Below are 13,735 nucleotides of genomic sequence, written 5' to 3'. Positions count from 1 at the left end.
GTTTCGTGTCTCCGTGAGGGCGTCCTGGCCCTGAGCGTTCCCTTTCCCTGTTCCTCGGGGACTCCACCGTGCTCTGAGCCGCCGTCCGTGTCATGCGGCAGGCACGCTACAGACTTAATGTAGAAAACGGAGATAATTTAATTTAAAAATAATGTCTGGCGGGGGTGTTAACTGAGGCGTTGTTTCAGGGAAGACAAGAACCGGGCAGTTTGTTGAAACCCAGGTGGATTTCTCAGCATTTTCACCGTGTTGTGGAGACGTGTGGGATGGAAGCCTTGGTTGTGCAGAGCTAGGGGGAGAGGGTCGGTCCTGCTCGTGGTTATTTTTTCTGAAAATTCTGGCGGGACCGTTTACAGATTGACGGGTACTGTCTAGCAGCCCACCCTTAGAAGTGGTGTTTCTGTTTGCAGTGGGTGTGATATTGATAGGGACTTAGAAGGGCCGTTCTGAGAACTGAGCACAAAACACGTGTCCTTTTGTTTTACAGTTTCTTACCTTTTCAGAGCGCTTAAGCAATGTTAATATTGATGTTATTCATCGGATTGACAGAACTGGAAGCTATGCTGAGGTGAGAACAGCAGCTGCAGTCATTTTCTGAATTCACATCACAAGTAGATGTGCTCTGTGAAAGATTCACTCAATACATTTATGCAGAAGGAAACTGGAAATAAGCCCCTGCAAGAGTTCCCTTTCCTGGAGACACATTTCATGCTTTGTCCCCCTTTACTTTTTGACCTGCTTCATAGTATTGCCATAGGGACTCTTTGACAGTGCACCCTAATGGCTTCATCATGGCTGGTGGGCCTGTGGGTGCTTCTGAGCATGGAAGGCACTGCTGTGGCTGTCAGCTGTCCTAGGCCTGGACCTGCAAAGACTTGCAGTCAGTTGGGTAGTTGCAATACTTGCAGCATGTATAGAAAGCATGTCTCTTTATAGACCCATAAAGAAGTTTCATTTCTGTGTGTCCTATAGATCATCATTGTGATTATAGTGCTTTGCAGGTTATTACCTTGTGGCCTGCAGGATTGTTCTTCTGAACTTCCTGCTCAATAGTTCTGAGGATGCCAAAAGAAATCCCAAAGCATTTGTGCTTGGTGGTCCATGGCTCAGCATCTTCGATTATCAAGGCCAGTCAGCAGAGATCTAAAAACCAATTATGTAAACAAGTCCTGAGACCAGAAAATACTTTCAAATGTGTTTGGAATATAGAAAGAAAAGTCTTATTAGCAGATAAATTCTATAACACTTTTTGAAATTAAGTCATCAAGATTCCTTGAAATATTCTTTAAATGTTTAAGGCACTTGATACTTTTCTTCATTTGAACTTGTCATCTTTGGAAACTATGTACATTGGGGTTTGTAGCTATTATTTTATCTTTGTTTTGACAGGAGGTTGAAACCTACTTTTTTGAAGGACTACGGAAATGGAGGGAATTGAACCTCAGTCAACATTTTAGTATGTCTTTTTTGTCATGTTTCCTGCTTTGCTTAAATGGTTAAAATATGGTTTTTCTGCATCCAGAGCCCAGTGGGTGATTTCCTAATGAGTAATTTTTGGACTGGGCTCTGGAGACCTATTACTCTTTAACATCCTACATGTTTACCAGGAGCTGGACTGAAACTTCAGGGTTTCTCTTTTGTGCTTTGAACAGTGCAATTCTACAGTGAAGTGGCCAACAAATGCCAGTCCTTCAACCAGCTGGTCTATTACCAGAATGCCATTGTGCTGAGCTTGAAGATGCATTTGCAAGTTGAAGGCAGTCTGGCTTATCAGCCCCTGTTAGAGTAAGTATGATAATTTTGTCACCTGTTAAGTATATGGTGACAAAATATAGTCGGAAACCATGATGATATTACAAGTAAGCATGAGTCCTGTTCTGAGTGTTCTTTTTCTTTATTGTACCTGAGGAAAATCTAGCAATGAGAGGTTCAAAGTGGTGGTATTTCCCTGATAGAGCTTTTTGGTTTTAGTCTTCAAGAAAAATAGCTATGACAAGGCAAGCAAATTAGCATGAGTGCTGACTGAATGTCAGACAGAATATTAGTCTGCTCTGTTTAATCTTAATCAGTCACGTCTTGTTTGCTGTTATCTGTTTGCATTTTTTAAAGATCTTATGATTCTTACCATACACAGCTGCCTAACAGGTGATATTTAGATGAAAGTGACAAGCAGAGGTGATGCTGCCTTTCTTTTCAAAGAGACTGTGCTGGATTATGCCATCTGAGTAGAGTTTTCTTGGTTTGTTTTTGAAATGCACTAACACTGATGAATTCTCTGAAACAGTCTAGTGGTGCAGCTGGCTCGAGATCTTCAGAATGATTTCTATCCTCACTTTCATGACTTTTTCCTGGCCATCACCAAGTTACTGGATACACAGGACACAGAGCTGCTGGAGTGGGCTTTTACCTCTCTTTCCTATCTCTACAAATACTTGTGGAGATTGATGGTGAAGGATATACACAACATATACAGGTAAAAGCCTTGTTTAATGTTTGTCGTGATCAGCAGTTACTAGATCCTCTAGAAATGTAAATGCCACACAAATACATGGCTTAATGCTTCAGTACACTTGTTAGTGGGCTTACCCTGCTTTGTGAGAGACTCCGAGGCGTATTAACCTGTGCAGCTCCTTTGAGATCCTGCTGATTTTTGTGGGTCACTGTATTGGAGGAGAAATCTGGGTTGGGCTGCAGATTGGAACCTTCAGTCTCTTTTTCTCCCCTGGGGATAAGAGAGGAAGCATCCACCTCAGCTGGGTAAACAAAGCTCAGAAAGACACTGAAATATCAGAGTTGTCTTGGAAACCTATGGTTAACTCTAAATTCAGCACAGTTGTACCTGATAGTTACTCAAGAGTTTCTCAGTCATAGTTGTATCATTTCTGTCTTTCCCAGTTGCAGACATCTAGATTTATGACATTGATTGGATTCCACTGAGTCTTTAATTGTTCCTTTCCCAGTATTTTCCCCTTTATGTTTTTCCCTTCCAGTCTATTCAGTGAGAGAGCAGATGAGGTGTGCACTGTTTTGTAAGCCTTGAAACTGCCACAGGATGCTGTGGATGTGGAAGGCTGGCATAGATTCAAAGGAAAACCAGCCAAGTTGGAGAGAGTTACCAAATGCATAGGAGCCACTTCTGGCTTGGGGAGTCCCTGAGCTGAAACCCAGGTGGCTGGAGGCTGATTTTGTATGGACTTGCCCTGTTTTTAAACTTTTCCCAGGCATATGTTCTGGCTGCTGCTGCAGACTGAATACTGGGCTGAATGGACCCGTGGCATGAGCCAGCATGACTGCTTCTTCAGTCTTCCATTGCAGTAGTAGCAGGGTTCATTTTGTCACAGTCATGTTGCTTCCTCCTAATTTCAGTTTGGAACAGACGCAGCAAAAGAGGGGTTACAGGCTTCCATCTCAACCCAGCAAAAGCTGTTGAGCATATTGAACAAACTTCTGCTTGGCTGCAAATCTGAGGCACCACTCTGCAGAGAACATGTGCTGAGCCACCTGCAACTGTTACTGATACCTACTAGTGAACTGCAAATATTTATCACCCTTGTAAATTGTACCTGTAGGAATTTTTAACTGCATAGGAGAGCCCGTTGGCTCAACTGAAATCCAGATCTGGCTTATCAAATCAACTTTGGTTTTACTTACTGCAGCTGAGTATATATACTGAAAATTCAACTGGAGTTGAATCTGTACATACAGAGATTTTACAGGTATTTCTGAATCCAGCTTAATTTGTCTGGCATTGCCATTTGGCCTTCTTTGCAAAACTCTGTTCTTTATCCTGGGAGAGTGGGAAAGAATCAAGTTGAGGAAGGTATTTCCCCTCTTTAGGAGGACAGATTCTTAGTGTTTGTAGGAAGTGGCAATCGAAAACAAGTTTTAAAAGCAATTGGTGGCAATTGTTCCGTTGCCTTTAAGACAGTGGATTGTTTTGTCTTTGTAGCCTGTACAGCACCCTGCTGGCTCACCACAAACTCCACATCAGAAACTTTGCTGCCGAAAGTTTTGTCTTTCTGATGAGAAAGGTGAGTGGGGTGTTTGTACTTTGACTGTTTTTATTCTGTGGTGGCTCTTGGATTGAATGCGTATTATTAGGTAATGCTGTGTAGTATTACATTTTCTCCAAGAAATGGTTAACAGGGCCTGAACGGGCATTCAGCATGTCCTGTGTTGTCATTTTTAGTGAGCACTTTACTGAGAATGTCATGCATTTCATCAGTAGCAAATAGAAGCTTTAGCACTCTCTTTTTTAGGAGCAGTTAAACCAAATGTCTGTAGTTGTTTTAGCTAAAAAGACTAGCAATGGTAAGGTAATCTTGCAAAAGTGGGGTTTTAATTTGCTCACTGGGTTTTTCACAAATGCTTTAAAGCCTTTGTAGAACAGAAATTCTTGTGACCACCTTTTTGCACTCTGGAAAATCAGAGTATGTTTCAATCAAGATTAGACAGCAGCCTTTCATGGAGTGAGGGAAGGGAGTGGTAGGTGTTGGGTTTTATTTAGTCAAACTATACAAAAGCTAGGATTCCTGAGGCTGACTAGCAAATTCCAGTATCCTCATTTTTGTCCTAAGTTTCGAGACAGTACTAAACCACTTTTGTTTGATTGGGGTTTTTTTGGAAATTGCTGAATGTCAAGTCAAATCCTCAGAAATTGAGAGTTTTAAAATCTTGGGCCAGAAGTCCTTGCTGTATTCCCATGTGTGGTTATAGATTTGCATGACTGGATTCTGTGTCAAGTTGATACATGTCTCTTTCCACACCAGTGCAGCACCCTTTGTGTTTCAGTTGGGACCAGTTTAACAGTGCATTTATGCACATATTTAACTCTTAAGATCATAATAATCACATTTCGGTTGCAGTGACCTCAGCAAAGCTATGTATATCTTGCCAGGGGCGAGGCTAGTAGTGACTGGATAGCTGATAGTTTTTCTCCTATCAATTTCCTTGTGCAGTTGCAGAAATAATGAGTTTGAGCTGTTGTGGGAGGGCAGGACTAGGAAAGTCATGTGGTGCTGTGGAGCCATTTAAGTGTCTCTATCCATCTGGCAGCTCTGAATAGAGGATAACTATTTTTTTTCTTCTTATGTTTTGTAGGTTTCTGATAAAAGTGCAGTCTTCAATTTAATGTTCCATGACCTGGGGGAGCACCCTGAGAAGGTGGAAGGTGTAGGACGGCTACTTTTTGAGATGTGCAAGGGTGTTCGAAACAGGTTTCACTCTTGTGCAGAGATGGTAAAGACAGGAAAAGATTGCTGGTTTAAACTGTTGGTGTAATGGAACCTTAGGCAGCATTCAGCGAAACCATTGAGTGTTGTCTGCTTCACCATGGTGCATCTGTGGTGATAAGCATGCTTTTCGCTCCTTAATAAGGTCTGAATGCCTTCTTCTAAGAATATTTTTTAGTAATTACAATTCCTATATATTAAAATAGTAGTACTTGCTGATATTTCAGATTTTAAGTGATAGCTTTTTTTTTTTCTCCTGTAGTTCTAGAAAGAATCAAGATCACTGGAATAATTCAGCAGTATGTTGCAGTAACTAATTTTAGGACTGCTAGATTTATTTTCTAAGTACAGGGACATGATGTGTTTTTTTTCCTGTGCAGGCTATGAAGTTAATTCTGTTAAAGCTGGGGCCTATTACTGAAGAAGAAATTGAACTACCATGGGTAACTGTAGGAGAAGCCTTTGAGCAGATGATGAGATCAGCTGTAGTGCATATCCATAAGGAGCATTTTGATATTGTCTTCAAATGCCTGGAGGTACATTGTTTTTATTTATTTCTATTCATAAGAGACTGAAAAGAAGTGTGTATTTGTCAAGAAAAGTATTTGTGGTTTATCGGACCATAACTGTTTGCTGTGGTGGTTTGTTTTTTTGCTTTTTTTTTTTTCTGCTTTAAAGGCATTAACTACAGTGTCATGTGTATGGGAAAAATCCCACCCTTCTTTTGTAAGTTTGGTGTCACCCTGGTGGCTGTGCTGTGAGTAAGGAGGTAGCTGCTGTGTGCAGGACTTGGAGCTCAGACCTATGGCTGGGCAAGGAGGGTTGGTAGCATCTGCCTTTCCAGACATCACAGACCCCTTGCTGGGGTGGGAATGCTAGGGCTTGCTTTGTGATGCTGAACTAGGCATATTGGTGGTTTCAAAATCTCGTAGTGTGAACAAAGGGGAAGCTTTTGGCCTTGAAGCTCTCTTTACAGCAAAGACCTGGGCTGAACCTAGAAAACCAGGCTGAAGCCTCAAAGCCAAGTATTGGGAATTAGTGTTTTCAGTCCAGCTGTTCCTGTGTTACTGCTTGGGAGTTACACTCTGAGGTTTGAGGGAGCACAGCTGAGTGCTGTGGGCTGTGCTGTGTTAGGTGAGGGTGATGCAGAATAATGAGCAAGGTCCCGACAAATGTTTTTTACTTACCTGACCAACGTCTAGGTGTTTTCTATCTAGTGATAGGGATTTGCTAAGGGAGATTGAAACCTCTTGCAACTGACATCATAGTCTGTGCCAGTTGTGCACTTCAGAGGGATGAAATAGGGAACTGGAGGAAATAGTACATGTGAACTTTAGGGTAGTCCTTCCAGAATAGGTAAATAGTCCTAGTTGTCCGTTATGGGAACTCCCTCCCTTTGACTGTCCATAGTTCCATAGAAAATACTGTCTCGTTCCTCCTATCTCACCCGGTATGACAGCGGTTATTGCCTGACTGACATTAGCTACATAATTGTTTGCCAGTTGGTGTTTTTATCCTTGGAATCTGAGTTGCTCAGCTTTTGCAGCTGAGATGAAATCTTGGAAATTGGTAACATAATTCCCTTTCTTCTTAATGAGGCTTGGGTCTTTTTTTACCCTGGGAACCAGCAGGTGCCTGGGGTTGTCTTACTCAGTGGGAAATAATCACATAGTCTATCATAGATCTCTAATTTGGTTCAGTTTATAGGATGAAGGATGGAAATTTAAGGATTGAAGTTCACATTCCCTGAACAGAAAGGGACAGTAATGGGAGTGATCCAGAGCACCTCCATTAGCTGTGTAATGATATGAGTAATCTCTCAGCATCCACATTACGTAACGATGCATAAAATGTAAAAGTACTTCAGTTCTGATAATTCAAGTGGAAGCTGGATACTATTGTGGGTCTGGGGCCAAGCGTTCCTTTCTCTTCCTCTTTCCTACTTTGTATGTAGTATGTTGGCCTTGCAGGAGACCCCCATCTTAGGAAGTGTTTGTGTTTCTGTCCAAGGACTCTGGGATGTGTGTTTTTACATAATGGGAATCACAAAGTATTTCTGCAAGGTTTTTGCTGAACGTGAATGAGAGAATCTGCAATAATTTGTGAGGTGGATGAGATGTTGATTCTTTAAAATGCCTTTCAAACAGCAGGAAGTGAAATAGGGTCTGATAATTTCTCTGAAACATTTTGCTATCCTTTTATATTTAAACAGGCATCACTCTTAGACTTGCAGAGGAAAATAACGAAGGCCAACTGCTGTATGGCTTCAGAGCAGATGGAAAGGATTCTGCAGGCTTATCTGATCCTAGTGGGCCATGCAAATGGATCCAAAATCTCAGTGCCTGAAGATGTCTGTCAGGTAGGTCAGACCATCACTTTGGCTGGCATGCCAGAGAATTATCAATTGAATATGGAAGAGCTGTGGTCAGCTGAAGCACTTTTTGGGTTCAAGTGTAGGTTTAGTGCCTTCAGACTTTGACAGGACTCTTAGGATTCATTTCTGTGGGCTGAAGTTAAGAGCACTGTGCCTTCCTTTTCCAGGGACTGTCCAGGTCATTCAGACCAGACAGTCACTGTCATCATAGACGAATATCAGTTCTCTCTTTCATTTCAGGTTTTAATAAAAATGTTACAAACACCAAATCTCTCATCATCTTGCTGCAAGACCCTGCTGAACACCATTTCTGCGTTCCTGCTGGCTGAGAACGTTTTCCTGCCTGATCCTTTGACCAAGGAAGCTATTGAGAAGGTAATACCAGGAAGTCCCAGAGTTCAGGTTCCCTAGAAGAGGCCGATTTCAGGATACTCCACTTCAGGCTGGGAAATAAACTATAAGGTTTGCTTTAGCCTTCTTGCACAGATAAGGGAGAAACTGACCAATGCCTTAAATAATGTCTGCTGAGGTCTTGAGACTCCTTGACGATCTTAACTAGACCACCAGTGTAGCAAGGCCGCTGTGGCAGACATCTTCGCAGTGTCAACCAGGCTCTCATTCAAACACCTACAGCCTCTGTAGAGATAGGAGGGAAAACAGAGAAAGGGACAGGTTCTGCCTTAGATTATAAAGCAGGTCATTGAGCTTGACTTGGTGAAAAAAGTACATATTTTCACTAAGCTGTCAAGCATTTGGCAAGCAGGGCTTAGCTTTGTGGGCAGGGTTCAGGCAGGTGCAGTTTGGTTCAGAAAGTACAGGGGTAGGTCTGTTTTCACTACTACCATTGCTCCTGAAACATTGACAGAATTAGCTACGCACATTGATATCAAATGCAGTGTTGCAAAGATTAATAGGAGATGCTACTAAGGAGTCTGATTCTTCAGTTTTCCTGTTAACAGTACATTATAATCTTGCAGTTTACAGTGTGAACCATAGTTGTACTGGGTATGTAAAAAAAAAAATTTGAAAGAGAAGATGTCATGTGGTTTACTGTGGAGAACAATGCTGCTGCAGTTGTTTAAAAAAAAGATCAAATGTCATCTTGTCTTCGGCATTGGCTTGTGTTGAAGCAAGATTAGTTCTGCCTGTAGCATGAGTCCAATTTTACGTGGGAGATGTGGTCCTTCAAATGTATGAGGATATTTGCGGGGAGTTCAGTTAAAACAGAGGAGGCTTAAACCTGTCTTTGTCTTCTGAAGAGTGTGGGAAAAGGGAGATCTAGGTGTGTATATTTTTGTGTTGCACATCTCGGTGTTGAGGAGCACTTATCCTAGGTATCTCAAAGGAGGGCTGTTCCTTTCTTAAGTTCTCAGAAGCACAGAAGTTGGCTTTGCCCATGAGGTAGTAAACTTTCTGCAACCTGCTACATAAGAAAAATGCTGAGTTAAAAGATCTGAGTCTAAGCTTTTTCCTACCAGTTGATATATCTGTGCTGCAGTCCCAGAAATCTCAGCTTACGTTTTCCATGCTAAAGAGTGAGTTAGCAGTCTTGGTCTAGAGTCATGGCAGAGAACAAACTTGGATGCAGCAGGGTTTGTTAAAAAGAGCTGTGCTTTTCTGTACCTGAACTGCCACTGGAAACAGTATTAGTGTGTGTGCCTGAGCTAACAATCCCTGCTAGCTGTGAACAGAGAGCCAGGCTGGGTGTCTCAGTGTTCAAAGCATGGTTGATTCATAAACCAGAAAAAAAGGTCCCATGGGTAATGGAGAGTTGACTGTGAAATAGTTCTTGTTAATTTGTTCCTGTCAGCCTTTCGTTTGCATCTTGCAGGTATTTGCAAGTGGATTTGAACGGCGCTTCCTATTGGACTTCTCTGAAGCAATGTTCACAATGAAGCAATTTGAGATGGTAGGTGGAAGATTTTTGCCTTTTGTTCATTTTTGTTGCTAAAGGGAACAACTGGGAAATGTACAGTATATTTACCTGCCTTGTATGCTGAAATATTTTTGTGTATTGATGTGATGTTTTCATAAACGTCTGGCATGGTCTGGTAAGAATGACAGAGGTTACTTTTGCCATCATGTTGAAGTTTTCTAATGGTGCCCAGGGAAGGTGGCAAGTAATTGTGCTCACAGAAAGAAGCTTTTCTGTTTGGAATTAGAGAGGTGGGCTTGTTATGGATGGGGTGAAGAGAAGGAGTTCTGGAGAGGGTAGGTGGAAATGAAGACTAAGGAATGTCTGATAGGTCAGACCTGGAGCTTCTGATCTAGGAGGAATCAAATTGAGTGGGAAGTGAAAGTAAAGTCAGGGATCTGAAATGTCGTAATGAGGCTAGATTTTGGGGCAAACTGCATTTTTACATCAAATCACTGTCTCTGCTGGAGTAAGGGCATGCCTGTATGCTGTTGTCTTGGGGCACCAGGACTGTTAAGTGTGGTGCTTTACTGGGTTGTTTGTCAGTGTTTGGATTCGTCTGTCGCTAGTGTCTTGTGTTTTTTGTCAATTTAATCACTATTAAAAGAGACTTACCAATCTTTATATTTTGCTTTTTTTTTTTTTGTCCTTTTAGCATTTTCTTCCATGCTTTCTACAGTACATTGAGCACTGCTTCTCTGACACAGATGTGCTCACAAAAGATGAGGCGATGGCAATTCTGGCTAAACTCATTCTGGTGAAAGCAGAGCCTCCTACCATTGGTTCAATGGCTTTTGAAAAATATCCTCTTGTTTTCGCTGAATCATCCATCAGGTGAGACTTCTCAAGTTTAGCAAGCACTAGATGTGTCTGCCTGGCTGCAGGCCTTAAGGTGGTGCAGAGCTACATGAAAGTTGCCCCCCAGTATTTGCCTGGTTGCATTGCTGGCAGATTTGTAAACCAACTGATACAGTAGGATCCCATTTTTCTTTATGAGATGATTTGATAAGAGATACCGCTCTAGAAAGTTTATATAAAAAGACTAGTGAGTGTTGTGGTAGATGTGTGAAGGGGATGTTTTACACCCACATGCATGCTGCAACCTTGGGCAGTTTAATCTTTGTTGTGAGTGCTGAAGTCCAGATTTGCATCATTACTAACCTGCCTGTGCCCCATCTTTCCTGCCTGTATGGGTGCATATTGGTCAGGAGCTTTCTTGGCAGCAGTACTATAGTCCTCCCATAGAATACAGTTGGTTACCAAAGGGCATGTCATTAATCTACATACAGCACTGTGCTGGCACAGCTTGACTGCTTCTGGTTGCAAAGCTAGCTTTGTTGCAATGGAATGATTGCTTTCCCCCTGGAGCCTCGTTGGAAAGATCTGGTGTAAATACTCTCAAGCACAGAATGACTACTGCTAATCTGCTGATAACAGTTGTTTTGATCATTCTAGCTCAGATAATTCAAAACTTTCACCTGCAGGGGGATAACTTGTATTGCCTTTTATGTAAGGTTTTATCTTTCCTGAAAGCAATCCATTCTTTGGGGTTTTCCTTTTTTTTTTAGTTCATAGAGTGGAGGTATTAGAGCTTAGGGAATGGAAGGCTGAGTCAAAATAATTAAATTTTATTTTCTTCCCTTGTTTTCTTTGTCTGTTGATCTCTGTATTTTCAGTGGTATGGATACATACCTGAGAGGACCTTGGTCCTGCCTGGGACTTTTTTGTGCTCCAGCATTTTCAGTGGTAGAAATCAGGGCTTGGAGACATCTCAGGTGCCACATACCCCATCTCCTACCTAGAATGGAATTAGCAATTTCTGAACCAATCATGGAAGATGTATTAAATTCTCCAGTTCTGGAGATTCCCAAGCTGCCCCTGGCAGTCTTTGCCAGCTCTTTGCTGTCTTTATGGCTACACAGATGTCTGGTGGTTGTTAGGTTGGTTGGTTGGTTTGTTTGTTTCCCCAGACCTCAATGTGTGAACTAAACATCCTTTACTGCAGTTTAAATCCTTTGCTTCTTATCTTCAGGGAACATAAAAAGCAGAATATTTCTTATGCTTTGCATCCAGCTTCTACAAATAAGTCTTTGATCATCAGGAACATCTCAAATCTTTCTGTGGACCAACAATCCTAATTCCTTGAGATTTCTCTCATAAGTTTTCTTTCTTAAACCTCTAATGATTCTTGAGACTTTTTGTTAGCTTCTGTATTCCTTGATGGGTGGAGTCTGTCACCTTCTAACTGTGGTCTTGCAAGTACTGGGTGGAGTGGAAAAATTATTGTCCATGGGGTGTGAAGTACTCCTGTACCAGGATGATATTAACCACTCCTACATGCAGATAGGATTTGTTGATCTGTGCTCTGGTTGTGATTCCTTTTAAGTCCCCAAACTTTAACACAGAGATGTCTCTCAGGTGCACCTAGAGTCTAGATATACTAGTTGTAAGGATGTCCAACTGAGAACTAGTCTCTTGCCTTCTCAAAATAGAATTTGAACTTGAAGTAAAGTCCTCACTTTTCTTGTGGGACATTTTATGTTCCTCAGCACAACGATGGGATATTTTATGCTGTGGAGGACATGAAAAACAAAACAATAATATCTTGGCTTAAGTTCTTTCTGCTAGAAGTAGCAAATATAATTTTGAATATGATAGGAGGAAAAGGAACAGTCTCTGATATGTAGTGATGGATTACTAAAAGGTTTGGGTTTATTTTTATCTCTGATACAAGGCAACAAACAAATGAAAGACAAGAAGGAAAGACAGAAGTACCAGTGTTGGATCATGTGCTGTCTTTAATCCATTTACCAGAGCAGGAAGACATCTCTGACCTTTCACAGCCTTGGGTTGCCTTGGTTGTACTGCCACATATTAGGTAAGGGATCTTCTAAGGTACTGTTGACACATATTTCTGTAATATTGTCTAGTTGACGGTCTGTCAGGAGTCATTTAACCAAGAGAAGGACAATAACAGCTAACCATAGTTTGGGGAAACTGGGATTAGGAGGTGAAAAAATGCTGTGCGGAAATACCATGAGTCAATAGTAAAGTCAGGAATAGAATATCAGTTTCTTGCCTACTCCCTAAATTTAGTACTCCAGTACATACAGATCTTCTTTACATGTTTCAGTTTCTGTGCTTTAAACAATGTTCTCTCTAGACAGTATTTGTTTGGGTTTTTTGGTTGGTTTTTTGTTTTTTTTTTTTAATAAATGTGATGTTCTCACATGTAAATAATAGTTGGAAAGGAGGTACAGTGAAGGCTACAATGTAAATCTTGAATTGGAAATGGCAAAAATGGCTTCCTGCTGGTTTCGAATTTGGGGTGAGCTATCTGTAATTTAATACAAGATAGATGTGAAAGAAAGCATTCATATGTGTGTAGGTGTAGCTGTAACAGAGATAAAAGTCTTCCCATTTATTTTGGACAGACCAATGGACAAAGAAAATGTTCTGCCCTGTGTAACAGGTTTTGTAGACTCTCTCTTCACAGCCATTGACAAAGGAAGCTTCTGCAAAGGTCAGTTACGGTTATTTTCTGTCTATTTACTTTTTGTTGATATCTTAAAAAAATAAAGCGTTTTCTCTGACACAAAGCATGAGAACAAATAGCAGTAGCATTATATCCAGATTTATTGAACAATTCAAGTAAAACTAGAAAAGCAAAGCCTGGAAGGAAACGTCCTCCAGGAAATGATTCTGCATTTGCTTTTGATAATAATAATGAGGTGGCAGATGTTCTGCAAAGTGGAGGACAGAAATAACTGTCTAGAAAAAGAGGTTAGAAAAAAGGATGGAAATCAATCTAAACCAGAACCAGGCTGAAGCAGTCAAGTAAAGGAAAGACTGTTGACTCACAAGTTCCGGTGAGACTATTCCAAACCTATAGTGCAAAGTTTGAGACGTTAACATCTCTGACCTAAGTGACAGCACCAATTCCAAAATGCTGCATCTTTCTTCCAGGCTTGGGTGGTCACTGGTTATCTTCCCTCTTTGGCCAGAAAAAAGGGTGGTGTAGCTGAGCTTGTATTGGGCAGGGGAGTTGTTCCTCAGGGGGAATGCAAGTATTTGGCCTTGTGCCAAAAAGTAGGACCAAGTCTTGGAATGCCCCAGGTTCACTGTTCATTATTCCTTGGTTTGAAAGGGCTTGTCTGGAGCCTGGCTTTTTCCTTTATTAACATTCCTAAATGTGTCTGCAGATATGTTCTGTTG

The 13,735-nt window shown here is 41.3% G+C and overlaps 1 protein-coding gene across 1 annotated transcript in view; it reads left to right on the top strand.

Annotated features, from left to right (window-relative positions):
* Positions 1-487: 487 nt before the first annotated feature.
* The window catches only part of LOC103774131 (small subunit processome component 20 homolog), a gene marked incomplete at both ends in the record, with an annotated part of 31,248 nt that continues 18,000 nt past the window's right edge, over positions 488-13,735 (top strand). The window contains 13 exons of the mRNA XM_008941513.1: positions 488-568; positions 1,390-1,456; positions 1,653-1,785; positions 2,285-2,473; positions 3,950-4,031; positions 5,101-5,238; positions 5,612-5,767; positions 7,444-7,590; positions 7,846-7,980; positions 9,437-9,514; positions 10,176-10,354; positions 12,255-12,398; positions 12,955-13,043. Of these exons, the coding sequence (XP_008939761.1) occupies positions 488-568; positions 1,390-1,456; positions 1,653-1,785; positions 2,285-2,473; positions 3,950-4,031; positions 5,101-5,238; positions 5,612-5,767; positions 7,444-7,590; positions 7,846-7,980; positions 9,437-9,514; positions 10,176-10,354; positions 12,255-12,398; positions 12,955-13,043 (1,618 nt within the window). The remainder of the gene's footprint in view (positions 569-1,389; positions 1,457-1,652; positions 1,786-2,284; positions 2,474-3,949; positions 4,032-5,100; positions 5,239-5,611; positions 5,768-7,443; positions 7,591-7,845; positions 7,981-9,436; positions 9,515-10,175; positions 10,355-12,254; positions 12,399-12,954; positions 13,044-13,735) is intronic.

This window comes from Merops nubicus, unplaced genomic scaffold, assembly GCF_000691845.1.
Source record: "Merops nubicus isolate BGI_N331 unplaced genomic scaffold, ASM69184v1 scaffold40465, whole genome shotgun sequence".
Lineage (NCBI taxonomy): Eukaryota > Metazoa > Chordata > Aves > Coraciiformes > Meropidae > Merops > Merops nubicus.
The sequence above is the reverse complement of the archived record's forward strand: the minus strand, read 5'-3'. Positions and strand labels throughout refer to the sequence as shown.